General features: G+C 37.7%; 1 protein-coding gene across 2 annotated transcripts in view; it reads left to right on the top strand.

Annotated features, from left to right (window-relative positions):
- Positions 1-3,618: 3,618 nt before the first annotated feature.
- Positions 3,619-27,691, top strand: part of LOC113949455 (gamma-aminobutyric acid receptor subunit pi-like) — a 47,518-nt gene continuing 23,445 nt past the window's right edge. The window contains exons 1-3 of one of the 2 annotated variants that reach the window (XM_027648072.1): positions 3,619-3,657; positions 12,255-12,343; positions 18,183-18,286. In XM_027648072.1, the coding sequence (XP_027503873.1) occupies positions 12,288-12,343; positions 18,183-18,286 (160 nt within the window). In that variant the 5' untranslated portion in view covers positions 3,619-3,657; positions 12,255-12,287. Of the gene's footprint in view, positions 3,658-12,254; positions 12,344-18,182; positions 18,287-19,199; positions 19,271-27,691 lie in introns of those variants that run through there. The other variant, XM_027648073.1, reaches the window with a different exon arrangement.

Raw genomic sequence — 27,691 nt, 5'->3', positions numbered from 1 at the left:
ACATATATACATGTAGATTTTCATGGACAAACATTCGTATTTAAAAGTAGATTGTACCATGTATTAGAATGCTAATTGAGTCACCCTCTGCTTCCCATATAATTTATAGTAATTAGAAAACTTTATTTCCTAAAGGATTCTAGAGATGGAGCATATTTTATTGTGTTATTTTCTTTACATTCAACTAGACCGCTGAAAAATGAAATAGAATTGTCTGTAGTAATTTCAAATCAATACTCCCCTATTAGCAGATTTTGAAAGGCCTCAACATTAGTATTACCTGTTACTTCATTAAAATTGGAAGATTTAAATCAAAACAATAGATCAGTAGGTATTTTCTCACTCTTTCTTTGCCTTTTGCTTAGATACAAACTGTATTAATTGGTCTAATTTTCAGGTCCTCACTCAATACTACATTTATTCAGTACTCATTTGGTCAGTATTCCAACCATTTTCGATTACCTTAATATGTCCAAAATAGTATCCATTAAGTGTCAATGTAATCAAATTAAAAATGGGGGCATTTTGATTTATGATGCACCCTGTTTTATGTATTAATATAATATATAAGTGATAACGCTAATGTTGGCTGATTTATAAAGGTTATGTGTTATTGGGCAAACAGTTCAAGCACCAAATAATCTCACAGGCAGACTGCTGATCAGAATTTAACATATCTCCAGGTATCTCTGGAATACCAAAAGCTCAATGTGCTTTCTGTTTTTCTTGGCATTGCAGCTGTTGAAAGACTTTACAGAATACAATGCTGTTTAATCAGTGCTGCGATTGTTACAACAACACTCTGAGGTTACAAACTGTAAGGAAAATCTACTAAAAAAGCCAGTTTACCCAATATGGGCTCCAATACAGATGAAGAGGACTAAATGCACAGAGGAGTTAAATGATTTCTTTACAGTGGACGTCTAAATTTTGTGTTCAAGAAGTCTTTTCTGCAAGTTGTTCTCTAGAACAATTTCATTACTCTTTACCAGCCTGAGTATGGAGTCAGCTGATTTTCCCAGCTGATGAATGGCTCTATTCAAAGACTTAAGATTTGGGTTAATAATTGAGCTGTCCTCTTCTGGGACTAGCTTAAGGGCAGGATGTGCATTTGGTGCCTCAGAGCTCCTACTGCTGCAGGGAGCACAAAGGGGATGTGGGTGCCAGGTAAGTTAGCTCCTAACCTAACATACCCCTTGCTGAGGATGCAACAGCCCCAACAGAAAAGCAATAAACTGAGAACCACAGGCACTCTGAAGGACTAGCATAAGCTTTACGAGAAACCAATAAATTTTTCTGACAGCCTTAATATTACAGGCCACAGCAGTTAAATTTTAATGTTGTCTTTTACTTGCTTGTCTCCAGCAGTCGTGACACAGGTGTTGCTTCAGATGATCGGGAGTCTCAGTGACCACTACTGCTCAGGGCTCTTGTATGAAGAGGAGAGTGTGTGCTGCCCAAGACTTTCAAATGCATCACAGCTGCCTTAGAGCCTTGAAATACAGACAGGTGCTGAAAAAATAGTATCTTGAAGTGGGAATTCAGAATTCTCTATTTGAGCGCTGTGAACCGAAACAGGTAACAGCACATTGGTGCTTTGAGTTTTCAAACAGAATATTTTCATTCTGTTTAGATTATGAGTTGCAATTAGCGGGAACTTGAAAGAGATTTTTAAGAAGCAGGTAGAAAGAGATCCCTAGAAATTTAAGGATTTCTAATACTGTCCATTATATGTAACCCGTGCTTGGAGTTCTATTGGGAATAACAATCCGCACTGATTCTACTCCAGTTGCTAACAGAATTATCTTTAAAGCTGTTTTCTCAGTTCTAATGCTATGAAATGCCACAAGAGACCAGACCTTCCGATTCTCCCACTTACAACTGTTCTGCAACAGAAACAGTCAGGGATTTTTTTTTCCAGTAGGTTTCAAGCTTCTTTCAACTTGGTAGATGAATAAAAGATTAACACTACATACTTCATACAGCAGACAGACTGTTCAAGTGAGATGGAGGGGGAAGTACCCCAGAACAGGCACACTCAGCACATATTCTTGGCTCATAATTGGATCAACATTCAGGAAAGAATGGTTTTTACATTCCTTTAAATTCTCTCACAGATGCAGTAACAAATAAGAGCTTTAAAAATAATTATAGTGGAAAGGCAAACAGCAGTAGCGAAACCTGCTCTGCTTTTTGCCATGGAGAGATGTGTTTTTCCTCTCCTATTTTGGGCCTCAGACCTTCTCATGTTCTGTAGCCTAGGGGGAGCTTCCAGTGCAGTCACAGCAGGTACATGATGTCAAAATAGCCCCTTAGGACAACATGTCAGTAACTAGTTTTAAAATAAAGTTAAGGAAAAGGACAAACTACAAGGAGGTAGATTTAGACTAGATAAGAAAGAAATTTCTTACAACAATGGTGGTGAAACACTGGCACAAGTTTCCCAGAGAGGTGGTGGATGCCCCATCCCTGGCAGTGCTGAAGGCCAGGAAGGATAGGGCTCTGAGTTATCTGATACGCAGAAGATATCCTTGCCCATGGCAGAGGGGTTGGACTAGATGACTTCTAAAGATCCCTTCCAACCAAAATAGTTCTATAACTCTGTGAAGAAGCAAACAACACGTGCTTACTCCTGATATAAACTGCAACTAGCATGTTCTAGGAAGTCAAATAGGAGGGTTTTCATTAGAAGATACAGGATTGGGACCTCTCAGACTTTGCCTTCCTCAACAGTTATCAAATCTTTAATTCCCAAAATAGCACCAGGAGTTAAAACTGAAATAGTCGAAATCATCTTCTTTCTTCTCCTTCACATCTTTGACCAGTAATACCATATTTTACTACTGGCAACAGTGTCAGGAAGGGTTTGGTGTGCTCCTGTCTGTGTGTGCGTTGTCCCCCTGCCCCAATATTTTAGTTACATGCAATGATTTCTGACAGCAGATCATAAATTCTGTCATAAGTTGCTTTTCCTAAAACAGCCTAGGCTGGTAATCACATCCCCTAAGTGGTCTCCTTTATCTTGTGTTGTGTGGAATGCTGTTTCCTTAGAGAAAAAGGTACTTTCATCTCCCTGTAAACTGCCAACAGCTCCTGAAGTGAGAGGTCAGAAAGGAAAGCAACATCGGCAAAACTAACACTTTTCTTCCAGTCACTCCTAGAAAGACTCGAATTATGTTACCTAAAGACGCCCAGAACATTTCCACAACAAATAGAGATCAAGGGTGGAAGTTTCTACCCAGGGTGGCTGGGATGGGCCAACTGCAAGAAGAAAATCAAGGCAATAAGCAGGAAGTTTCATGCAAGCTCTGCTACAGAGGCATGGCAAACAAAGAAGCCGTGAGAGGCATTGCCCTCCGAGACTTTTAACTGTCAGGGATCCCTCACCACTTCTCTGCCCAGCATCCTTTCCCCCAAACACACTGCAAACTGAAAACGGATGGAAGCGAGATTAAGCAAAGGAGGAGGGGCAGGGAAGGGGCAATGCTGCTTAGAGGCACCTATGGGGGCTTGAGCTACAATGACAGGGGGGCCTTCGCTCTGCCGCCCACTCCCGGCCGTGGGCGGGCTCGAACCCGCGTCCCGGCGGCCCGGCAGTGCTCGGCCGGCTGCCAGGCTGCGCGGAGCTCCCGCCGCGGGGCCGCGGCCCCGGCTCAGGTAAGGCGCGCTGGGCTCGGGAACGCGGCACCTCCCGCCGGGAGCCGGTCCCCTGCACCGCTCCTCTCCCGGGGGCACTCCTGCCTTCCCTTCTGATCCCTCCCCCTCCGCTCAGTTGTGTCTGTTTTGGTTCTGTTGTTGTTTTTTTTTGCTGGATTAAAATAACTCAGAATAACTCAAATGTCTATTAATGAAGTAGGTCAAATCTAAGAAGAGTGTCTCCCCAAAAGCCTTCAAAATCTCGTTTTTAAAAACAGTGAATGGCACTTGGAGAAACTTCTCTCAGAAAGATAATGTAAGAGCCAGCTCCCATTTCCCCCTTTCTCCAATTCCTTAGCAAATCTGCACATCTCACCTCAAATGAATGTCGATGAACAATGTGCTAGTACTTAAAAAGATGTATAATATTTAAATGAAAGTAGATCATGTTCATTAAGCTTGTTGTTGGGTACCAAGTAATGAAGAAAGGGAATACTTGAATTGAATGAGAGCATTTTATTTCTCTAGCAGGCTTTTTTTTTTCCTAATTATATAAAAAATCAACTGCCTATATACACAATATCTATTGAAACTTTATAAATAGGGTCCTTAAAGGTTGTTCTTCATCATGACGACTCCAGGTAATTCTAATGACCTGTCACAGAATAAAGCTAAAGAAGTTTGTACTTAAAGGAAAGGAAGATCCTGCAACAGTCACACACTTAGCACATGGGAAGATTAGTTAAATCTGTATCGGTGGAAAAAATATCAAATACATATTTTATTGGAAAATGCTATTTGCTTTCAAAGCCCCTTGTGTGATTTCCTCTTAGACCGAATTCCTGATGACTTTGAGCTCAGTTCCACATCTCAGTCAGAATAACTCCTCTGACTTCAACTTTAGCTGTACAAAAGTGTGCAGCTGAGCCCAGGATACTCAACTTTGACAAGTCACATTTTTGTGTGGTTGTACAATTAAAAGCTTTTTTTCCTGTGATTATAATTTGCTAAGATATGTGATTCTACTGAGTAGTTTTAATTATATTAATTTGTAATTTCAAATACAAGAGCTTCCTTGATTGTAAAAACCCTAAACTGCTTTGAAAATGGATTTTCTGCTTCCTGGTCTTTCATCCTGTTGCACTGCTGAGAATGGTTAGTTTATAAATCTGGTTACAGGACATTTACCAACTCAGTGATAAATTAGACCTTGGACTCAAACTGAGAAGCGTTTGTTTCAGGACTCAGAAAAATAAAACTTTCTCTAGAAGGTTTCAGACGTTCATAACAATAGGAAAACCAGAAAAATCTATGGTTCAAATTCACAACTTGTATGGAAAAAAAAAAAGGCATCACTGGGGTAGATTCCCTCCTTTCTTCCCCTTTCCCCCCAAACTAACAAGCCTTTGCAACTGCAAACAAAATTAATTGCAGACCAAGGGACTCATTTTCTGTCGTACATCTCAAAGGCACATTGCAAAATATTCAGTGAGGAGAGAAGATGGATATGATTGAGCCTAATCTGCTGCTGCAGGGCTATTATTTTTCCCTCACGGCCTCGAGCATGTGTTCAGTGACATAAATTGACATGACCCTCATTCTCCCATGCCAGAGGCTGCATGGAGGGAAGCTGCAGGCACAATAGTTGGGTCCTGCATAGTTTCTGCAATTTGAGACTGTGAGCTTTGCTTAGGCATTCATCAGGGTCTATGTGGGGAGACTCTCCTCCAGGTTAAGGGTTAGAATATTCTAGATCTGTTAACTTTCATAAGGAGCAATAATTTAAGCTGACATCAGAAAGACAGGATTTCATCTGTCTTTTCAAATCAAGTTGTTATTTTCTTAATCCCAACCAGCATATTCTGTCCAATCTTCTGGATTTTCAACTATTTATATTAATAATGTCTGTTTGGTAGTGCCCAAACAGAACTGTCTCCATATTTGCTACAGGCTATAAAACCACGTTACCCTGGTCTGTGTCAGTAGTGAAGTATGGTATCAGTGCTGCAGTAGCTCTATATCTGCTCTCAGCCCACACTTGTGGGTAAGCTTTAGAAACCTAGTGACCTAAGGTGCTCACCTAGACAGCTGTGAGGTCTCAGATGGTTGATGGAAGACCACCCAAGCCATCAGTGTGAGCCACAGTGTTCGCACCTCCCTGCACAGTCAAAACCTTTGTTAAAGGTGCCTTTGAGGTTTCATTCATTATTTGCAGCCTCTGAAGGTTACCTACTTCTGACTCAACCCAAACCCACTCATCCATTAAACTGCAGGAAAACAGCCTCTCTGCTCTATTGAAGCCACATGGGTGGGCTGTGACTTGGGACTGTCAGACTAGTGTGGCAGAAGATAATCCCTGTCTACAGGATTGAGTGGGGGGTACCTGAAAGTATTGACATACACCTTAAAAAGGCAGTAAAAGTCTCAGATTTTAGAGACCTGTAGTTTGGTACAAGAAGACCCAAACATTTGCAGAGTTATGTAGATGTCCAGCTGCCCAGACAACAGAACTGTGATGTACAGAGCAAAAGATTTAAGTAAAAGAAGTCTACATACGCATATAAACAACCATTAAGAACCCCATACACTTATGATTTGTTTGGATAATTACAAATGGCAGTAAACATCAGCCATGACTCAAACACCACTAATCTGCTAAACTTTTGATTGTTAGCTCTCTAATACCACGTTTAGGAACAAAGTGGAGATAGTTCACTGCCTTTTTTAACTAGAAAATAGCCTGTATAACACATTTGCTATAGATTTGTTGATAGATATAAGTAGAGTTCATAATGAGCACTAGCTTTAAGCAGTTATATGAACACATTCATTTCTTAAAATCTATTCTGTGAATGCTTATTACTACATCCATTTCTGTACGTTGTTGAAACCTTTCAGTTCAGTGTTATGCTGGTTGGAAATAGGACATCTGGCACTTGCCTCATGAAGGTAACTCCTAGAATTTTATTGTCATCCTCAACACCCAGTTGTTATGCATCTGAAATTCATTTTCCAGAAAAACCGTGTGACACTAACAGCATCCTTGCCAGTTATTTCCCAGCTAATCCACAATATGTAATCTATTCAAAATGCACAGAGTGAAAACAACAGATAAATATATAAAATAATCCCATTATAGGGTATGCAAGTTACTCTAAGGCTTTGATGTTCATGAAATTGATAGTGCAGGGAACTTGGCAAGAAATACAGAGCTCAATCTAGAGCACCAAATGTCTCTAACAATTAGACAGTACTCATATACTTAATTATGTAAATATTAGCAGCATGGCTAGTCCTTACTCCTTTGGTGGTTAGACGTGCTGATACTAAAAAAAAAATTAAGATGGCTGCAACAAAAGATTTGTTTGACTTTGATTCTGACCTTTCAGAAGGTGTATTTTGAGGACAGTAATTTTACATGTTAACTTGTACATTATTCGTGACATTGAAATAAGTGAGTTGTTGCTGATACAGCCTGAAATCTTGCTGTGCTATTTTTTTTAATAAACAAACATATTTGTGATACAGATTCATTTGGGAAAGTTTTAGACTCTCATGAAATGCCTTATACATTTATAAATGATTTTTAATTATGGAGTTTCACAGGTCATTTTGCTACATCAGAGAAGCAGTTTTCATTTCTGGTAAATCTTAAATTCATTCTACTTATTTTAACAATCTGACCTTCTGCTGTTGAACAATATCTTTGACAAAACATTGCAGAGCATAGAACTTGAGAACATGCTTTCAGATTAGAGTAATTTCCCAAGTGTTTCCTTGAGAAAGTGACACTTTCTATTACCTGGCACATGTGCCAATTGTATTGATCAGAACACTATAGCATAACTGGAATCCAGTATTTCACTTTGAACTATTGCCAGATACAGCACCAGTAGAGACCTAACATCCATCCAATTGCTAACATAACACTGTCATAACAGATGGCTCCTGTACTGCCTGTCTTTAAAGAAAACATGACAAGACAGCTACTTTCCAATCCTACTTTGATTACTTGCCCAAGGAGACCTACATGGTTTATGCCTATGCTAGACAAGGTCAGATGTGCCTAAGGTTTAGAAACAAGCTAGCTGGTATGCCAAAAGCCAGTTTGTCAGCCAAATAAGATGGTGCCCCTTGTAATAGGATGCAGACACATGCATTTGTCCACTTTCATCAGTCAATTCTCCATTTAGACCTGGAGTTTTGCTGCTGCTGTGTTTTATTCCTTCTTTCTAATTTGCCCCATTAAAAAAACCCTCTTGTTGCTTTTCACTCAAGCTGCAGACTCTGCAGTATTAATCCTAAAAAGAGAAAATATTTTCATGTGTGAAAATTTTGCATTTCCTTCTCTTTCATGATCTGTATATTTCAGGGACCCTTAGGAAGTATCATGAAACTACAGCTATTATAAACAGGCATCCAGATTAACAAAGACAGATAGCACAGCACTTTATTCCAGAAAGTGCTTTCTGTTAGTGGCTACTGTCAGTCTGTTGTATGCAGTTGACTTTTCCAAGCTGTGGTGGTTTTGGCTGGGGTAGATTTACTTCACAGTAGCTGGTATGGGGCTGTGTTTTGAATTTGTGCTGAAAACAGTCCTGATATTACAGGGAAGTTTTAGGTATTGCTGAGCAGAGCTTGCACAGAGCCTTTTGTGCTTTTCACATCTGTCCACCAGTGAGGAGGCTGGGGGTGCACAAGAAGTTGGGAGGGAAAACAGCTGGGACAGCTGACCCTCAACTGACCCAAGGGATATTCCATGCCATATGGTGTCATGCTCAGAATGTAATGTTGGGGGAATAAGGGGTGGGAGGTGGGTGGCACTCGGAGTGATGGCATTTGTCTTCTCTAGTCACCATTGCACACGATGGAGCCCTGTTTTCCTGGGGATGGCTGAACACCTGCCTGCACCCATGGCTTTTACTTTACCTGTTAGATTCTCTATCTCAACCAATGAGTTTTCTCACTTTTATTCTTCCAGTTCTCTCCCCACAAGGCAGTAGTGAGTGAGAAACTGTGTGGGGCTTAGTTGCCAGCTGAAGGGAAATAAATTATTTCCTCTGTAACTTGGAAATTAAAATAGTAAGGAAGACCGGTCAGAACAAGAGAAGCCAATGAAAATGGCAATACAGTGTCAGGTGCCAATTTAATAAAAGCAAGGGCAGGAGTGAAGAATGAATGAAGAATCTGCAAGTGACAGTGGTATTTTGGGGCCATATCCTGTAGGTGTTTTTCCTTTTTTTTGTCTGCCTCTCTACTTTTAATCTTATCTTGTAGCTGCCTTCCATTTCCCCACTACCTTTCTCCCACTGAGTCCTTAGTATTTCCAGCTTTCCACCATTTCCCCTCCAGTTGGTTCATATTGATCTAACAAACAGAGGATGAAGTAAAGAATATAAAATCTCACTGGTTACATTGCAGTTCTAGTAGACAGTGCAAGTAGGGGAATCCAGAGCAGGGGAGGTAGTTGTACTTCCCTGGCATTTTGGGTGCATCGCTTCTGACTTTCTAGCTGCTTTTCAGTTAAGCATTTAAAGGCACTGTCATTCAACAGTTTGGATCAGGAAGTAAAATGCAACTGCAATGCTAATTCAGCTGATATTCTAAAACCCACCATCTGCTTTTTATTTTAAGATAATTCTACACACAGTTTTAGATGCCTGCAGTAACAGCCACGGGAATTCAGGCATATGGCTACTACCATATGACAAAGTGTATTATCTAATAATTTTTAGTCTTTCCCATGCATCCACTTGCACATAAGATATTTTGGTATAACAGGCATCTCATCCTTTGATTCATTCACACAAAATTCACTTCCAGTGAAATTTTAGGATACTACTACTACCTCTGCCAGCTGTCTGCCTCATCCCATTTCAATCTCAAAGGTTTATAAAACTTGCATAATTCACTTTTCCTGTCATGCTGAAGATAATAAATACTGAATTCCCAAGAGAAATGCCAAAACATCAGATAACATTTACAGTCCTAATCTGATGTGATTAAAAGTAGAAAAGTGTTGTTGTCCCATTGTATGAGAAACTGTGGCAGATTTTTTACCTTCACCTCAATTACTTAATGATATGTTTAGAACATGAAGATGTGTCAATATATGCATAATAGTTTGGACATCATGAAGTCTGTCTAGTTAAACCAAATGCCTCAATATTCTTTGCAGAAAACAAGTTATGTGTCTTTTTCTAGGCTCTGTGAGAGAGGAAAATATTATGGGTTCTGCTGAACTAGTTTTAAATACCAGTAGTTACATAGGTACACATAAGCAAGAAGTAATCCTGCTGTGAATGTATAGTATTTGACAAAGAAATGCATGACAGGAAAGGTCCAGATGTGCAAACATGCCAAGAGGCAGGCTTTTCAACAGAACAAACCAGCTCAGTAAGCCCCATAAAAAGGGGCAGCAGAGAAAATGTGTGTGTGCATGCAAACGTGTACACACATGCAGCAGAGATTTATGTATCCAGCTTAAGTATTAGCTGTGAAACCTCTTAGGACTTCAATAGCTGCCCAGTTCTCTTCCGTGACTGGCATGCAGTGTATCTTTGCAGTGATGGGATGCCAGTTGACATGGCAATTAGATCTCTTGATTAGTATTTCTTATATAGAAATTACAGATGCTCTCCTTCCTGTTATTTCCACGCTCTCTCTGAGCATACAAAAGTAATCCCTGCACTGTGTTATGGATTTGACCTTTCATATGTTAAAGACCAAAATTCTCCACCCCATCCTCCCATAAAACTGCTATATTGGATGTTGGTAAAGATCTAAAGGTAAACCAGCTGCTTTAGAAAGAAATCAGTAATCAGCCCACTTCTTTTGATCTTCAGTACTGTAAAAGCTAAAATCAAATAAGTACAGAAATATCCATAGGTTCCCTTAATCTGTTTATAAAGGATCTTCAGACATATTAGGAGCTCATAGTAGCAATTCAAAAGCTAAATGTAAAAGCAGCTTTATGAAGTACTTATAAAGTCAGTAAGAGGCTTTTTATTTTTAGCGTATTTTCCTGTGAGATAAACATAATGAATGTAGAAAGCATCCAAGCCCAAAACGAGACACGCAAAAGAGATCCCACGATCTGCACCAGGAGTGTTACAGAATCAGCATGTAGAGAGCAATGTTCTGACAACACCATCTGCCCATTTGTGCTGTTTTTTCCTATTACCAGCTCTCTTAACGTCTCATGCGTGATTTTCTATGGAAGTCAGGAGGAGCATATGACTTATTTTGACATTAATATTTACCAGGCTGGTGTATGCCTAAAGTATCAAAGATGCTGAGAATGTTTACTCGTTTAAAAAGCCATTTAAATGGCTTTCCTTTTTCTTTAGAGACATTAACAACTCATTTTGTCACTTCACTGTTACGTAAAAGTCATGTACCATTCACATGGCATTAATTTAAGTAAATACCACTAGTATTACTCTTACTAGAACTACAGACTGAATGGAAAATTACTTTGGGGTTAAAAAAGTTTGCTAACATTTTCCATTGGTTACTAAAGGATGGTGAAACAAAGCTTCAAGTTGCGAAGCTTCGAATTCTTTACTAGTAGCAATTTATTGGGAAATTAATCTGCGAGATACTCCTGCAAAACTCATTCTGGACACTGAAAACATTATGTTTGATTGTCCCTTCCTAAAACCTGCAACAGATATTTCATTTTTATTTATTAACATTTAAAAATTATTTTGCGGATTCTCAGTAGGTAACATTCCTGTCATGTGGGGTTTTTTAGAGTTTTGAAACAAGTCTGAAAAATAACATTTCTCTGCTCCGATGAAATATATCAAAAGTGTGCACAGTCTGTGAATTTCAGATCTGTTGCATGGCTGCATTAAACTATGGATTGATACTCTTTTCATCCAGAAATGGATTACAGAGCTGACAGATTACTTAAAATAACCATTCTGGATGTGAATCATACTGACAAAGGCAAAGAAATCCCATTCAGAAGAAAACATCTTGCCTCCGCCAAACATTTTCAGAATGTGGATGATTATGTATGATTATTTATATAGGGTCAAAGGATTATTTTTTTTTTAATAGCTAGAGGTAGAAGCATGTAATTTCATTTTTTCTTGTAAACAAAAGGGTTACCAAAGTTACATGTCATAGGTATGGATACTACCCATGAACCTGAGATGTTGCTCTTAAACAGCTCTGTGTTCTATGATGGGGTTATGTGTTTCCATTGCAAGGAGTGTACTGATATGCCAGATATGCACTCATTTACAAGCATGAATAGGAAAGAAAAAATTCTGTGTTTGCAATTCTCCTGCACATGAATACATTATTTTTATATATTTATGTATAATATATATATTTATATTTTTAGCAATTTTCTTAATATTTAAAGGGCATAGGCAAAAATGAAAGAGCTATAGGTTACTGGAATGTGTCTTCTATTGATAAGTTAAATAAGTCCTGATGCCATCTCTTTTTTTGAAGTTTTGAGAGTTTTCTAATTGATGTAGATATTTACCAATACATTTATAGTGGAAGCTATTCAAGATACAAGTGTTGAAAACCTTGGGAAATTAGTGTATTTTAAAAGCAAATACGTTGTAAAACATTACCTCTGCACCTTTTGTTTTTAGGAGCCACAAGAACTTCTGAAACAACTTGTGACAATGTATAGTCTTAAGTGCTGCAGTCTGAGAGCCCTTTTTCTATTGATCCTCTATAGGTAAGAATTATTTGCTAAAAATTATTATTTCTTCAATTTATAATACTATCAGTTATTTTATAATAAATTTACTATAATTGGAAAGATATCTGACCAGGTAACAAAGTTAAATCCTCTTGACAGTTGAATCTTGTCTTTTACAAATATTAAAGATCTGGGGTATTAATAACAGAAATACAGGACTGAACTTCATGAATCTCAGCTGCCTGGATTGAGTTACAGATTTTTTTAATTGGAAACATGGATAGGGGAAAAAAAAAGAATGAAATTTAACTTAAACAAATGATCCACTGAATGGAGGATGACTGGGTAGAGAGTGTGAATAGCATTTCAGATGCTTAACAAATTTAGACGAGCACAAGGTCCTTGCCTGTAGCATAGTACCTTGCCCAAGGACAGAAGCACACAGTCCACCTGGATTTACTACAAGCTTGAGATAGTAAAAATCATAATTTTGCACTAAAAGGAGAGTATCTTAGAAAGAATTACCTCTTCAAAATACTGTTTTCTTATTCTCTGTTGATGAAATCCTGAAATCTTGAGGAAATCTGAGTTGTGTTAAGCTGGAAAGTGAAAATGATCCCTTCTGTGTACAAGCAACCCTTCTAAAACTGTAGTTGCCATGACAAAAAAACCTTAAGATAGAAATGGAGCACTTAAAATATATTGCTGCTTTAAAAATGGGGAAAAATATTCTTTATAAGTAATTCTAATAAGAAAACAAAAGCATGGATGGTTAAACATTGTCACCATCAGCTTCAACTGAAGTATTTAAAGCCTGTGAGCCAATTCTCTATCTAGAATTGCCTAATCTACTTCATCTCTCACTAAATTCCTCAGTATAAGATTCAGCCTGAGCTTTAGCTCAAATGGGTGTGCAGACAGACTTTCACTCAGTTGTAGGGGCAGGTGGAACAGTCTGCTGAAAGGGAGTTTAAAGCATCTACTTCCCCCACCTTTTTCAGTACTATAAAGAGGTCTTTGTCCAGAACACACTTGCTCTAATTCCACCTTCCTTCCTCATTAGCTGAGACTTGCCACATTCTGTAATAACTAGATGACTTATGGCTTAGCAATAATAAAACATTGCTAAGAGATTAACAAAATTACAGGAGCATCTAAGTAATAAGGAGGCAAAATTCCCCCAGAAGCTCAGCCTGTGGTATATAGTTGCCTTCATTATTATCAGACAGACTTTATGAGTTTTCTTACAGCTTCATATGGCTCTGAGTATCCAGAAGCACAGAGTTCATTCCTGTGTAGTATCCATGGGAGTCACGTGCATACACAACACCTGTTTAGCTTAGACACAAGTGCACTGCACTGAGCTGATGTGGTCCTGTTGCACCCAAATCCAAACACAGGCCGAGAAGCAGCTCTGTCCCTTGGTTATCTCACAGACAAGATGATGCTTAGGTATACAGATGCATTTTTCCAGTGCAGAGGCATTTGTGAAAGTGCTGCTTAAAACAAAAACGATCCTGCTTGGCACTAAAACACAGAAATATTTCTGAGCAATATCCAAGGGCTGAGGTGCACCCAAAGCAAGGAACATGATTTCTCCCCAAGTGGTCCCTTAGATAACCCACCTGTGTAAGCTCTGGTTAATGTGTGAAGAGTTTCCTCTAGTGAGTGCTTTATAATCAGTAATGGTGTGGGGTTGTTTTTTTTTCCCTTTCTGTCTCTCCCTTCCCGAATGAAACTTAAATTTTTTTTAAGAAGTAGAAATGAAAAAATTGAGACAAATTTATCTGAGTAGTCAATAGAACACGCAGTTCAAATCATTGTCAGGAATCAGCTTAAGTAAATGTATGCTATTTAGTCTTAAGAAGGGCTCCCATTTGTTTTAGAAAGAGTGTTTTCAAATTAAAGAATGTTAACCTGGGTTTACGGAGCCAGAGACAGAAAATTCTGTGTGATGTTTATTTCTTTTTTTTTTTTTTTCGACTGAGCTTAAGAGTACGTATGTCACTTCAGTGTTTGTTCCTATATCTGGTAGGTGGTAGCATAATACTACAGTTTCAACCTCACCATTTAACAAAAAAATGGTGACAGTACTGTCTGTTTTGCAGAGAATTAATCAATGATGTAGTAGATTTTGCTACAGTTTATCTGTAAAGACGATAAAAAAGCCTTATCGTTGAGCACAAGTATGAAACCAGAAGTAACACCTTTATTTACATCTGTAAACCCTTTTCATGTCAGTGAATTGCCTGAAATAAAGCTTTTTTTATTCTTGTTTTCCTGAGGGGAGTGCTTCAAAAACTTGCTCAGACTGTATCTGGCATTTTGTTTATCTTCTCTCAGTTCTAAGGTGTTTCTGTCTCTTCCATGATACATAACTTCTGACAAAAAATAGCCAGGAAGAATATTCTCGTACATGTGTCTAGACTGTACTTTTGCTTAAAGTGGTGATATATACTATGGTTTACGGCAAATGTTCCCTTTTTCCCCTCCAGTTACCCCATTCTGTTAAGATACTAACTTGAAAGTATCTTAAATAACAAGCAGTTGTTGTACCTTCCAAGTATAGCCAAGTCTATAAAAATACTAAGTTTTTGAGCCATAAGAATAACTAGGGAAAATAAATAATTGCAATTCAGATTTTATGAAAGCAAGCATAGGTCATTGAACCTGATGAGTTAAAGCATTTAAAGCACTGACAGCCCAGAACAGATAGATATTCCCAGCTGACAAATATACTCGGTTTGGTTGTGTAAAAGCATGTTCTCTCCTCAGTGGATGGAACAGCTGTTTCAAGGCAATTCCATACTTAAATGCATGCCAGTGTATTTCACATACATTAAGAAAATGGAGGAACTAAAACATCATCATTTAACTATAAAACATATAGTTAAATATAACAACAGAAACACTGGGTAAAAGAGAAGCTTAGATGAATTGATGAGAAGATGCACATGCATAAGTGGAATGAATCTCAGCTTTTACTTTTATCCTTTGTGAATGTTTGGAGCTGTGAGCTCACTCTTGCTTAGCAATGAAGAGAGGATGTGAATCAAAGAGCACGTTAAAGGAAACAGAGCATCATTCCTTAAAACACAGAAAAGCCAAACCCCTTAAGGCACATAACTTCTGTAGATTCCTTGTCTTTCAACACTGACAATCTGCTTCTGAGTATCCCCAAAGTTAGCAGGATGGTAACACCACACACTCACATTTAGGAGGCATCAGGTTCCTCTCACATATTGGCTTATAGGTCTTCTCAAAGATTGTATGGCCAGATAGCACACAAGGGACAGTGCCTCGTTAATTCAGAGCCTCAGTTACTGCACGGCAGCTTTCCCAGGCCAACAAGTTCTTACTTAACCATAACATTCAAAAGACCAGTGATACAAAGCTACACATCATGTTTTAATGAGGGGAATCATGAATTACCTCAGGTGATTTAAGGGAAGGACTTGCATAAAAAGTTTTAAAGCTGTATTTCAGAAAATAGCTGTTACAGGTAATGAATCAGAGCTCTCTACAATTGCGTACTGATCAGCAGAATAATATTATACCCCTGCAGTGGAAAAGAAACAAGTTTTCCTTTATGTTTCACGGTGTGTAAGACTTACTCAAGAACAATCCAGTTCTGCTGTGAAATTAAACTCCTGCAGATCACTAAACACTTAGCTAAAATTTATATGTAAATTACAAAAGCCTAGATATCAATTAGAAGTACAGTATTTAAGAAATCAACTACATTCAAGTACATTTCTAATTTTAACACCTTTGTGCAACATAAAACAGGTCTTTATATTCATATTTCAACTCAATTTGAGGTGTGTTTGTGTCTTTAGGACAAAACTTACAGGAGAAACTTCCCTTATTTCAATGCTGGCATTACTCAAGAGCACTCTTAAGGTTGAGTAAAGTAATAACATAGTTCTCTAGCAATACAGAAATAAAAAAAAAAAAACAGAGACAAAATAAGGGAGACTATAGGACTATTCAAATATCTAAACTATATGTATTACAAGGCAGCTAATGAAAAACAGCTACTTCTGTGGGAATAGGTTCTGGTGAGCAGAAAATTACACAGCAATAGCAGCACTTCAGGCCAGTGGACACCACATCTAAAACCACAGTGTGATTTGGCCACGCGCATTCAGTGAGATCATCTTAGCATTTAAGCTATGCCAGTTTAAAATGCTGGATTATTCCTAGTGGATGAAAACCACAGTTTCCTGACAGAACAACTCAAACTTTCTCAGAAACAGAGCAAAATTAAAAACAAAAGATCAAGCTTTGGCAAGCTACAGAAGACCAAGAAATATAATGCAGAAGAGCAAGCAAGAGTTTTCAGGAGTAGCTCTAAGAAAAGCTGGGAATAAGAAATTCAGTGAGGATTTAGCAGTATTAAGAAAGACCACAAAACACTGGTATCCCCTTACCTATTATTAGTTTCTTCTCCCCAGGGCCAAACCACCACAGCTACAGCTCTTGATACCTACTGTGTGAGAGCTAAGGGGCAGAGCTAGTCACTTTTAGTGACCACTCAGTTCTCATGCAAGGAAGTAAAAAACAGAGAATCCCTCTCCTGATGAATATATAGGTGGCTGCTCTCCATCAGCAGAGACAATGCCTCTGCTTGCAGCCAGCTGAGCCTGATTGAGTCAATCAATTGTCTGCTTCTCACCTTCGTAATTCATACCCCACTTTTTTCAAATCATTGGCAACAAGTGGTCAGTACCATTTGTGTTTTAATTAATGAGGAGCACAGCCTGAATCTGTGATGGGTGAGCACACCCTGCTCACAGTCTTGGGGTACTCACCTTAGGGGTTAGGTAGAAATTAAGAGCAAGGTTATAATATCTTTTGCTGTGGGACTGCTTCATCATCAGCATCACAGCTGGGCTTTGCAAATGAAGATTTGGGAAGGGCTCTACCCACATTTGCTACAAGCGCTCTGGTGGCTAAAGAGGCCAATGCGAGATAGATAAGTCTGGTTGCAAAAGGCTGTGGGACTGCTGCCTACAGTGTAACAGCTCTTAAGGGCCACAAGTGTCCCCCCACAGCTGCTAACCATTAAGGCCTATAAAAGGTGAAGAGGGATATATAAAAATGAATCCTGAAGGATTCTGAGTAAAGAATTGCAATTTTGCTATATATCCTCCTTAGACTATTCATTCATCTAATGACTGTTGTGTCCTGAACCCCCCATGGGACCATTGCAGGGACCCCAGGGTAAAAATGGGGTTTGTAATTCTTTATATTTACTTCTATGGATTGTATTTGTAGCTGTTTCTGAACAAACAAGGTATTTGAATTCTTACTATGCTTCACTGACTTTGCCCAACAGGATTATTTCTATAACCTATTTAAAAATTGTGTTGTGAAAGCAGAATTTTAAGAGTGTTTTTATGCACTAGTCTTTGACGTTGGTTTCTCTCTCTCTCTCTGAGAGCTAAATGTAATGTATTTCATTACGTAAAAAGAAGCTTAATTTTAAATACTGAAATAAACAGTCATTATCTCTTCCACATTCCTAGATTATGACAATAATGCTCTGTTTACAGATAAAGTATTAAAGAAGATTGTTTCTCAGGTGAAGAGTTAAGAAATAATAAAATTTAAAGAAGTGATAGACTTTAAGCTATGAAAGTGATATTTTTTTCCTGTAAGAGATTAATCTAGATTATGAAATCTGATATTTTCGGGAATTTTTTTTTTTACAGTGCTGCAAAATGCTAACATGCATCTATTTCATAATATGTTGTCTGATGGACAGTAATCAACAGTACCCTTGAAACTAATACAGGATTTTCTTAGAATGTCACCTCTGCTATAATTAATAATGTCTTTTTAAAGCATCCTCATTTTCAATTGCTTTTAGGTCAATGCAAGTTCCTGAAGCTGAAGGAAAAAGTGAAATTCTACCTCCAACTATACAAAAAATAATAAAAGGATACAACAAGTATCTACGTCCATTTTTTGATAGTAAGTAGAAAAGCTCTTTCAATAAGACTGAGCCATAACATAATGTGGTGTCTAAAACTCAGCAGTGAGAGCAAATGTTTTTTTTCTGTACTTTTTTTTTCTTCCAGTGTTTTACAGTGATCTGATTATACATGTTCTATGATATAATAAGATAGAGTGTAATAGCTTTTGTGACTTAAGGTGAAACTTATATATTCCAGGCATTCACAAGCTAAACTTCCAGACCCTGTTAGAAACTTGTCTATCATTCTACATGTTTCTGTATGAAATAGCTGTAACATCTTGCCTATTTAAAAGCATAATTTCCTCTGAACTCCTAAAAAATAGCTATAAAAATCTTTGATTAAAGATTAGAAAGCTTTATATATCAAACTGTTCATAATAGCAAAGGCAAATCTTGTTGCTATATGACGTATTACATGCGTCAACTATAAGATTGCAAGAGAATTATTTAATAAATGATTCTTGCCTCAGGTCATAAAGGTCACTGGACAGATATACTGCAAAACTATGGGGGAAAATGAATTGAAAATGTCAGTTCCCTGCATCAGAAGGCGATGGTCACCAAATTGGAAGACCCACATAGTAGTCTACTGCACCAAGGCTGATTTTACTGCCCTGCAGTGCAGTCAGCTGGACACCTGAAATCTCAGTGACAAACATCTTCCTTGCTTGAGTCAGGCTGTTGCATACACCAGAAATATTGAAGAGTTGTGAGGTGGCATGAAGATCTCTTTCTGGAGAAACTGCAGAACTCTGAAGAAGAAAATATTTTGAATGTTGAAAAGACACTCAACAGCATGTGTCTGTCAGAAAATAAATTTGCAAGCTGAATGCTAGGCAGTAGTTCTTAAGCTAGATATTCAGAAGTGTTCGAGGTTTCAAATGAAGATTTTTACATCCCTCTATATATTGCTTAAAATAATTGACTAAAGAGTTTCTCAAACCATTACTCTTGCTATCTAAATACCTGGTTCCATAAAGGTACTCTACATCATGTGCAATTTCTGAATTTGTTTCATAAAAATATTAAGATACCTCTGTATTTTAGGATAAATGAAAACTATTTCATCTGTTTTTATGGTAATTGTCTCAGCTGAGGATACAACTGGTATAAAATATTTAATGCTCTAAGGAGATTTTCAGAAATATAAAAGTAACTCAAATAAACTAACCCTTTCTCACTGGAGATAATTCATAATGTAAAATAACTGTGTTTGGTGGCCATTAATATATTTTATTCATTACTTCATCTTAGTACTAGAAATTCATTGGCACTGTCGTGATTCATGTGCAGCGGTAGACAGCAGAGTTTCATTGCAAAATCCTAGGATAGCAATTAAGACCAACAGTAAAGCACTTTTGAGTTACAAATCTCCCTTTTCTTTCCTCAGTTTTTTTTTTCCCTCAGCTATTTTATTGCAGCAACGCTATAGTTCCTTTTTTCTGGCTGGGTACTTTGTTCAGAGAGATGCTAAGGACACTCTGCCTGGAAATCCCAGAGGGGCTCAAGCACTGATCAAGTCTTTGTCACACGCAAAGCCAGTCTAGCACCTCCAGACAGTGCCAGCGTTGCTGCATATGCTCACTGCAGTTCAGGCATGCAAACACTGCCTCAGAAATCTTTGATGGATCTTTATTAGCCCTAGTGCTGAAGGAGTGAGATGACACTGAAAAAATACATTTTATTGATGCCATTTCTAAATGCACGGTTGGTGGTTTTGTGAGAAATAAGTTTGTAGGACTAATTTAGGTTAGGATAAGTCAGGAAATGCTCATCCTAGTTTTTGAACCTGTAGCTTTTTGCAAGATCATTTGGGATCACTTTCCACATGATAGAGGCATGTGCTTGGGCTGGGAAGTGGTATCAGTCCAGCTCTAGCCCCTCTCTGTTACTGGTAAGGTGGGCTGCACCTCTCACGAGATTCAGGTCCAGAAGCAGAGCTAGTGAACTACCCAAATCCTCATTTTAACAAGCCTGCAGATGGTACTTATCTGTGTGACTACAGCTATGCTTCCTTTGTTCCATGTAGTATTTTCCTTCTTTATATGGATGTGGTTATTTGCCTGCAGCTGGTGTACCTTGTGTCTGTTCTTTGTTAGAAAGATTTCAATAGAACTATCTTTACTCAGAATTCTATCAATGGCTACAGCACAGTTGTCAAAGAGTTGTTGAAGCCAGAGTATCAATTTAGTCATTGATATCTCTTGTGTGACTTCCCTCTGTCCTATTCTCCCCAAATCCTTAATTTCTTTGGTATGATATTTGCATGTTAATAGTAAGAGACTGACCAATTAGAGATGGATCTTATGATTAAACTGCTGGTTAGACTTGAGTAGGCTAATGGACAAATACATGATAAAAACATAGAGTGGGGTATTCTGGTGGAGATCATCAGCTACTGTAAAAGCCTGCACGGTCCTGATATACTCTTAGATGCAAACTTGTGTTTCTAGAAATATGAACAGAAGAGGATTGATATGCATATTAATCTGGAGATCTGTGTTTACTGTCTGCAGTGCATGAAAGATTTGTATATATGGGAAACTAATACATGTATGTTGATATGCAGAAATATCCAAAACCAATATGCTAAAATCAGCCTTCTTAAGACACTTGATTTCCTTTTTTTAAATTTATTTTAGGCCAAGATCCCTTTGCTTTCAAAAATATGCATATTTCTGTTTATTTGTGTGTTAGATACACACTCATAAATATGCACAAAGAAATTTGTCATAAAACTAGATGATATTATTTGTTGGCATCTACAGTGCTTTGAGCTTATCATTAGCTAATCATAGTGGAACTATGAAATGTGATTTTTATCAAGTGTGAGAGGGCCAGGGGTTTGCTTGAATTTTAGAATAACATAATTCAAAGTAATTTCAAAGTTATTTGTCCTTGAAAATTTTCTTTAGTCAGGAAATGGGAATTTTAGAATTGATGCTTGCTGCCAAGATACAATCATACTCTTACAAAATCAGTGACACTGAACTCCTTAATATTTAGCAAAATGGGGGTTTAGTCCTGAAAAGAAAGCTTTAGGTATAAACAAATGATCATAAAATGAAAGTTCCTTTCTCCTAAAGCCAGAACAAACAGAAATATTTACTAGTCAAGGCAATTTTATGACAGCTCATAAATTCTTAGTTTAATAAACCCTCCATTTGCCTATTAGTTTGTGTTTGGTCCTTTTGTGCTGAGATTGGCAGATGACTGGAAATTACCCAAGCGCATACAACTCGGCTAGTGTCATTAACAAGGGGACCATGAAGATATGTTTAATTTGAATCCAGTGACTGTGCAAAACAACATAAAAACTGTCTTCTTCTCTCCTTGCATGAATTGAAACTACTGCTTTTCTTGATTTTAAGTCTGGATTAATCTCACTTTATTTTAGTCATCTCCTTCTTTGACAGTCACCCTTCAGGCTGTTGCTACCCAAGTGTTCCAATTTTTGCATGACACAGACTGTCAGTTCCATCTCTAAGCACCTAAATGAGGTGCCCAAAGTTGGATTAGTTGAAGCCAGTCTTAGTATGACAGAGGTTTGCAAGTAAAATTGGCTGAGAGCTTTATGTTTTTCCATGGTGGGTGGCACACACCAGTTGCCAAATCACAAGGGGTACTTTTACACACTGTTTAGTACAGAGGAATCTCAGCTGAACTGGTTATTTAGCTCTGCTGTCATCTGAATGTTACTATTAAAAATGTTCTCTTTCCTTATCTATAGCATTTAGTGTCATTCTTAGAGCTGGTTCATCAAGCAAGTCTTCATAAACTGAACACATAGTTCTAATAGTGAAATTTTTAAAAAAATTAGCTATCTTGAATGATTTTAGCCATTCTTTTGACTGGAATGTGAAATACACCTATATTAGATATTGCTCCTCAGTATAATATCCATCCTATCCTTTTAGACATATATGTAATTCTTCTATAGAAAAGTTGGTGTAAGGGATTTAAGAATGTGCAGTTATTTCCCTTAAATATGCTACATAACCCTAACATTTTATCTCAGTCGTACAAGTTGATTTCAACCTCAGGTTTTCTGCTGAAACCGTGTAGACCAATTTTATAACTTTAGCTGCTGTGCCAAGCCTGTCTGAATTAATGAGTAATTCCTGCTGACTTCAGTGAGCCTTGGATGAGGTTCATAGAGTTGTTAAAGGATGCATAAAATGTTGTAAATAATTTTATACAAATAGATTTTGTTCTGTGATTGAACGTGATAATTTAAGTGTTCTAATTAAAAAGAGAGACTAGGGAAAGGTCACAGCTAAGTACATTTGAATATAGAAGCTGCTTTCAAGTGGTATAGAAAGGTGTCATGCTTAAATCAGTTATTCTAAATCACATTTAAAAGATTATTTTCCTTAGCTTTGTAATGAGTAATACATTTCATGGTCTTAAGTTTTAAATGAAAGCAAATCAAATCTGTGAGTCCAATCTTCTGTGTAAGGTCAGTCATCATGGTTTTTTTTTCCTCAAATGCTGTTTATATTCAATTCTATGAATTTATTTAGATGAAGGCTTTTTAGTCTTCAGAAGTGTACAGTTTACCCCCAAAGAGACCCAGAGATATCACAGTGTTAGCTGTGTCTAGCACCATTTGATTTATTGAGGCAAACTGACAGGGTATGTGAGAAAGAAATACCAAAAAAATCATCATTTAAAGATGATTTAAATGATTTAAAGAGCATTTTGTGTCCCACTTAGCCAATGTCTGATCCTTCAGAGAAAGGCAAAGAGCCCAGAATATGTAAACTTCAGCATGCAGATGATAACATAGATTTTTCCTTCCTTTTCCATGGAACTAAGAGACACTATGAGACTCACTGCCACCAAACCCAGCTTCCTGCATACAGGACAGTTTGGATTTTGGTTTGGGGTTTTTCTACCCCCCAACCTCTAAATGCAAAGTTCTAGAGGCTCTAACTTTCCAACAGTGATTAAGTTCAGTTAGAAAAAGAATCAATTTATTTGAAGTTTCATGTTGTCTCTAGCTTCCATCAACTGTCATCTTGCTTTGCTTTGCCAAAGAATGTGCACAACTTACTACTAGATCCATTTTCTGACACTGCACGAATCACTTCTCTGTCTCTTTGAGGAGCTGAGTAAATGATGTTCCTTGATTTTTATGTTATATGCTCTGATATTAAGCTTCCAAATTTTTTGTCTTCTGGAATATTTTTTTCTATCACATAAACTCTGTCTGCTGTTTCCATATTTTTTTTCAAATGTGGAAAACTAATTGTTTCACTGTCATCCCATAACAGTCTTGCCAATACAGAATAGATTGCAAGATAGCTTAATTTTGTGCATTACTCCCCATTGCCAAAGCACAAGATGGAAAGAGCATGTTGAAATGATTATCTGTGACAACCTCTAAATCCTTTTCAAAGGCACTGCTTGCCAAGATAGTTTCTTATCCAGTACGTACTGCCTGCATTATTTGTCTCCACATTAATTGGTTGCATTTGGCTGTATTGAAATGTGTTTTTTGACAAGTGATTTAACAAGTCTCCACCAATTTTTGTCTTGTCCACAAACTGTACCAGTGAAGCAACATCACTGTCTAAAGATTATTGATGTGAACAAATAGGATTGAAGCCAATTCCTGCTAGAAATGGGTCTGTCTTTTGATGTCTTTACATCAAGAATTACAGTTGAGATCTGTCAGAAGGCCTCTCTTATTCTGTCCAGTTTCTTAATGTAAATATTTATCAAGAAAAATGTCTTGTGGTGGGAAGTTTAATGCACTGAAAAAAGTCTAAGAATAATGTATCTCTTTATGTAAGAGTTCCATAATACTCTAAACCAAAGCAAAACTGGCGATCAGAGAGAAAAAAATCAATTTTTTAGGAACTTATAATGAATTATTCTAGTGATAATTTTCCTTCTAATTCTCTGCTAGAGTTGCAGTATTTTATCTAGTGTTGCTGAAAAGATGAGATGTTCTTACAGAAAGCCACCTCTCTTGAGGTGTTTCTGAATGTCAGAATTGCTTTATGTTTTCTTAAACTAAATGAAAAAAAGCTCACACAAACAGCTCAGCACTGCAAGTTATTGATAGTGCCGATCCATTTCAGTAGTAGGTATATGCATGATACAGTGATGGTTACTTTGTTACTACCAAGTGTAACAGGCTGGGATCTTTGCAGTGCTCCAAACTTAATTTTTTAGGTATGCTGTCTGCCACTCTTCTGACTGCTTTCCCATATGAGATCACTATGAATATCTATAAAGTGCATAAAGGAACAGTCCCTGTACATAAATTTCAGTGAAAGTTAAAATGTATGTTGCTTAGATTGCACAGCAATTGCTTAACAAGGCACTCCCTTTGGCAGGCCTTTGCCATGCTTTGAAGATTTCCTTCGCTAATGCAGGACAAACTGACTTTAGTTTTTTTCTGAAGGTCAGTAGATTTCTTCTGAAGTTGTCATTGTACATACAACTTCTGCCAAACATATGGAAATGTAGGAACTGGCTGCCTCATCTGGTCTCCTGCCCAGTTTTTGACACTGTCAACAGGAGACCATTCAGAGGAAGTTCAGGGAAAACCCTGGTGAATAATTATGGGCAGACTCATTCTGTTATTAATACTTTACAATTTATAGTGCCTTTCTAAAAAAGCATTTAGCCTCGCACGCAAAAGAAGAAATCAGCATTTTACTATTAATATTTTTCTGATTTGACTAACCGTTGTAGCAAATCAGTTCTCAGCAGCTTGTATGCTGTTAATAAAGATCCTTTTCATAATTATTTTCCTGCAGAACTCCTCCCATACAGCATGTTGCTGTATCTTAGGTGATATAATTTTCTGCTGAGTTTTCAGGAGTGCTGGGCTTGATAGGCTGGAGCACTTGGCCTGTGCCAGCTGTCAGCTGGGGCTAGCGGAACAGGATGGTTTTGCCCTGACTCCACTACCACTCCTTAGCACTTGAACCTCAGGGCAAGTCTGTGCTAGCACAATCAGTTTAAGCTTGAAGTACCTCTTAACCTGAGCTAGAGGTCTTGTGGTGTTTGGAAGTCACCCAACACTCTTTACAACTACCTGAAAGGAGCTTGTAGCCAGGTGGATATTGGTCTCTTCTCCCAGGCAACTAGCAGTAGGGACAAGAAGATACAGTCTTAAACTGCACCAGAGGAGGTTTAGGTTGGACATTAGGAAGAAGTTCTTCACAGAAAGAGTGAAGAAGAAGAGCATTGGAATGAGCTGCCCAGGGAGGTGGTGGAGTCACCATCCCTTGAGGTGTTTAAGAAAAGACTGGATGTGGCTCTTAGTGCCGTGGTGTAGTTGACAAAGTGGTGTTAGGTCATAAGTTGGACTCCATGATCTCAGAGGTCTTTTCCAACTTAGTTGATTCTGTGATTCTCTAACACTACAATACTGTTGTGTTACTCAGGACTATTTTGAAAAATACTTCAACAGGAAAGAAAGAAGGAAGAGGTCTATAAGTTCCTGTTTGTGTGTTTCCAGAAAAATTAAACCCTACTTAATTTCAGTAATCTTCTGGGAAAATCAGCTTTTCCTCTCATATGTGTAACAATAGCACTGATGATACTGTAATGCTGTTAGTGAACATTTCCCCATATCTGTGTTACCTTACTAGGCAAGGATCAGGTGTTGTTCCAGCCAATAAAATATGATATAATAAAAAGAGTCTGATTATTCCCAGCCATGATTCTCACATAACCATCTGAACAGTGCATTGTCCTCTCATTAGGATGGTTGATCATTAGGCATATGTCTTGCAGGATGAGGTTCCCCCCAAATAATTGTGTGACAGTTGGCAGCACTATGCTCTGCTACAGTCATACATGAGAATTTGTAGGAAGACTTGAAAAAAGTCAGAAAATGGATTATTTTAAAATGTAATGAATTTTGAGGGTCTGACATATGTTCTGGGACTGGCAACATGGTACCTGTAATAATGATATAGTACAACGGTAAGCATAAGTATTAATTGTCTCTGTTGCTGTTGCAGCACAGGAGGTTGGGCTGAGTTTCCTGGAAGCTTGAGCTTTTAATCCTGGAGGGAGAAAACATAAATGTATTATTGGAGTATCAAAACCTGAAAAGAATGGAAAGAAACAGAAGAACACGCTGTCAGTGATCTGAGAGATTTTCAGTCGCTTTCGTTCCAGAGTCATCTTCTAATAGAGAAACAATTTCTTCTAAATCCTATATAAAATTTTATAGTATATAATAAACACACAGGTTACCATCTGGGCATGCTGAAAACCTACAGTCCTACTTTAAGCTGGAGCTTTATATTTAAACTTTCAACTAAGTCCGAAACAAAGGATTTATAGATTTTTTTGGGAGCGATAGGGGTTCAATGACTTAAACATACACATTACAAATAGAAACTATTTTGGAAAAAATAAAAATACTAGTACAGTTATGTGACTTAGAATGATATTTTTTCCTTAGTGTTACCCAGGGCGGGTAGAATTCGACTCCATCTTCCTCTGGGTGCCATCTGGGGCCATATAGGAGCTTTGCATATAATGCATTGCAGGGAGCCATGAGGGGCTTTCAGCAGCGTGCCTGTAATATATGGGCACTATCAGTTATGTAGACCTTACCTAAAATATTTCTCCATTTTTCAGTACTGTATCCTTTGCTTCTCAATTGCTTGGAAAGATGCATTTATTTAATATTAATTTCCTTGTACAAGTGCTCTGTTAATTATTCTGCACATATGCAATCAGGAATAATGTTTCTGTGAAAGCTCTGCACAAATTCTGCATTTTCAAATGCACAGCTGGTGATCTTCCTTCCAATACTGTGAAATGCATGTTCACAAGGAAATGAGAATCTGAGCATACTAACAATACAATAACAGCTACTTAGGTAAGGTATTAATCACACTGAATAAGCCTTCAGTTCACATTAATATTAAAAGGAAAATTAAATTACTAATTTTCCTTTAGAAATGCAAATATCCCAAGTTTACTGCTAGTGGTTGAAAGCAAAATGTTAAAATGCAATGGCACAATATATACAACGATTTCCTAAATGGGCAGTTAATAAAGTCACTCAGCTATGCCATCTGGATATTAACCATGTGACGTGGCCAGGTGAAACTTCTTAGTCTACTAACATCTGATGGACCAGATGTTGCAACTGGAAGAATTCTTTCCACTGCTCTGCACCTCAGAGTAGAAGAGTGTGATGTATCATGGGGATTTTGCCTTCCACACCTTATTGTGTAATACTTTCCCCAGCACATTTTTTTCTGGGGAAAAATCATATAAACTGGAAAGTATTTAAGAAATAAAACCTGTTTATTAAAACTAAGATACTGTTAGCCTAAAAGTATTTCATTTTTATTAAAAATATTAGAATTCTTGCATAATTTAAGTTTGAGAAATATTTCCTTTCTTAAGAAAGC

Source organism: Corapipo altera, unplaced genomic scaffold (assembly GCF_003945725.1).
Source record: "Corapipo altera isolate COAL_440 unplaced genomic scaffold, ASM394572v1 56, whole genome shotgun sequence".
NCBI classification, from domain to species: Eukaryota; Metazoa; Chordata; class Aves; order Passeriformes; family Pipridae; genus Corapipo; species Corapipo altera.
The sequence above is the reverse complement of the archived record's forward strand: the minus strand, read 5'-3'. Positions and strand labels throughout refer to the sequence as shown.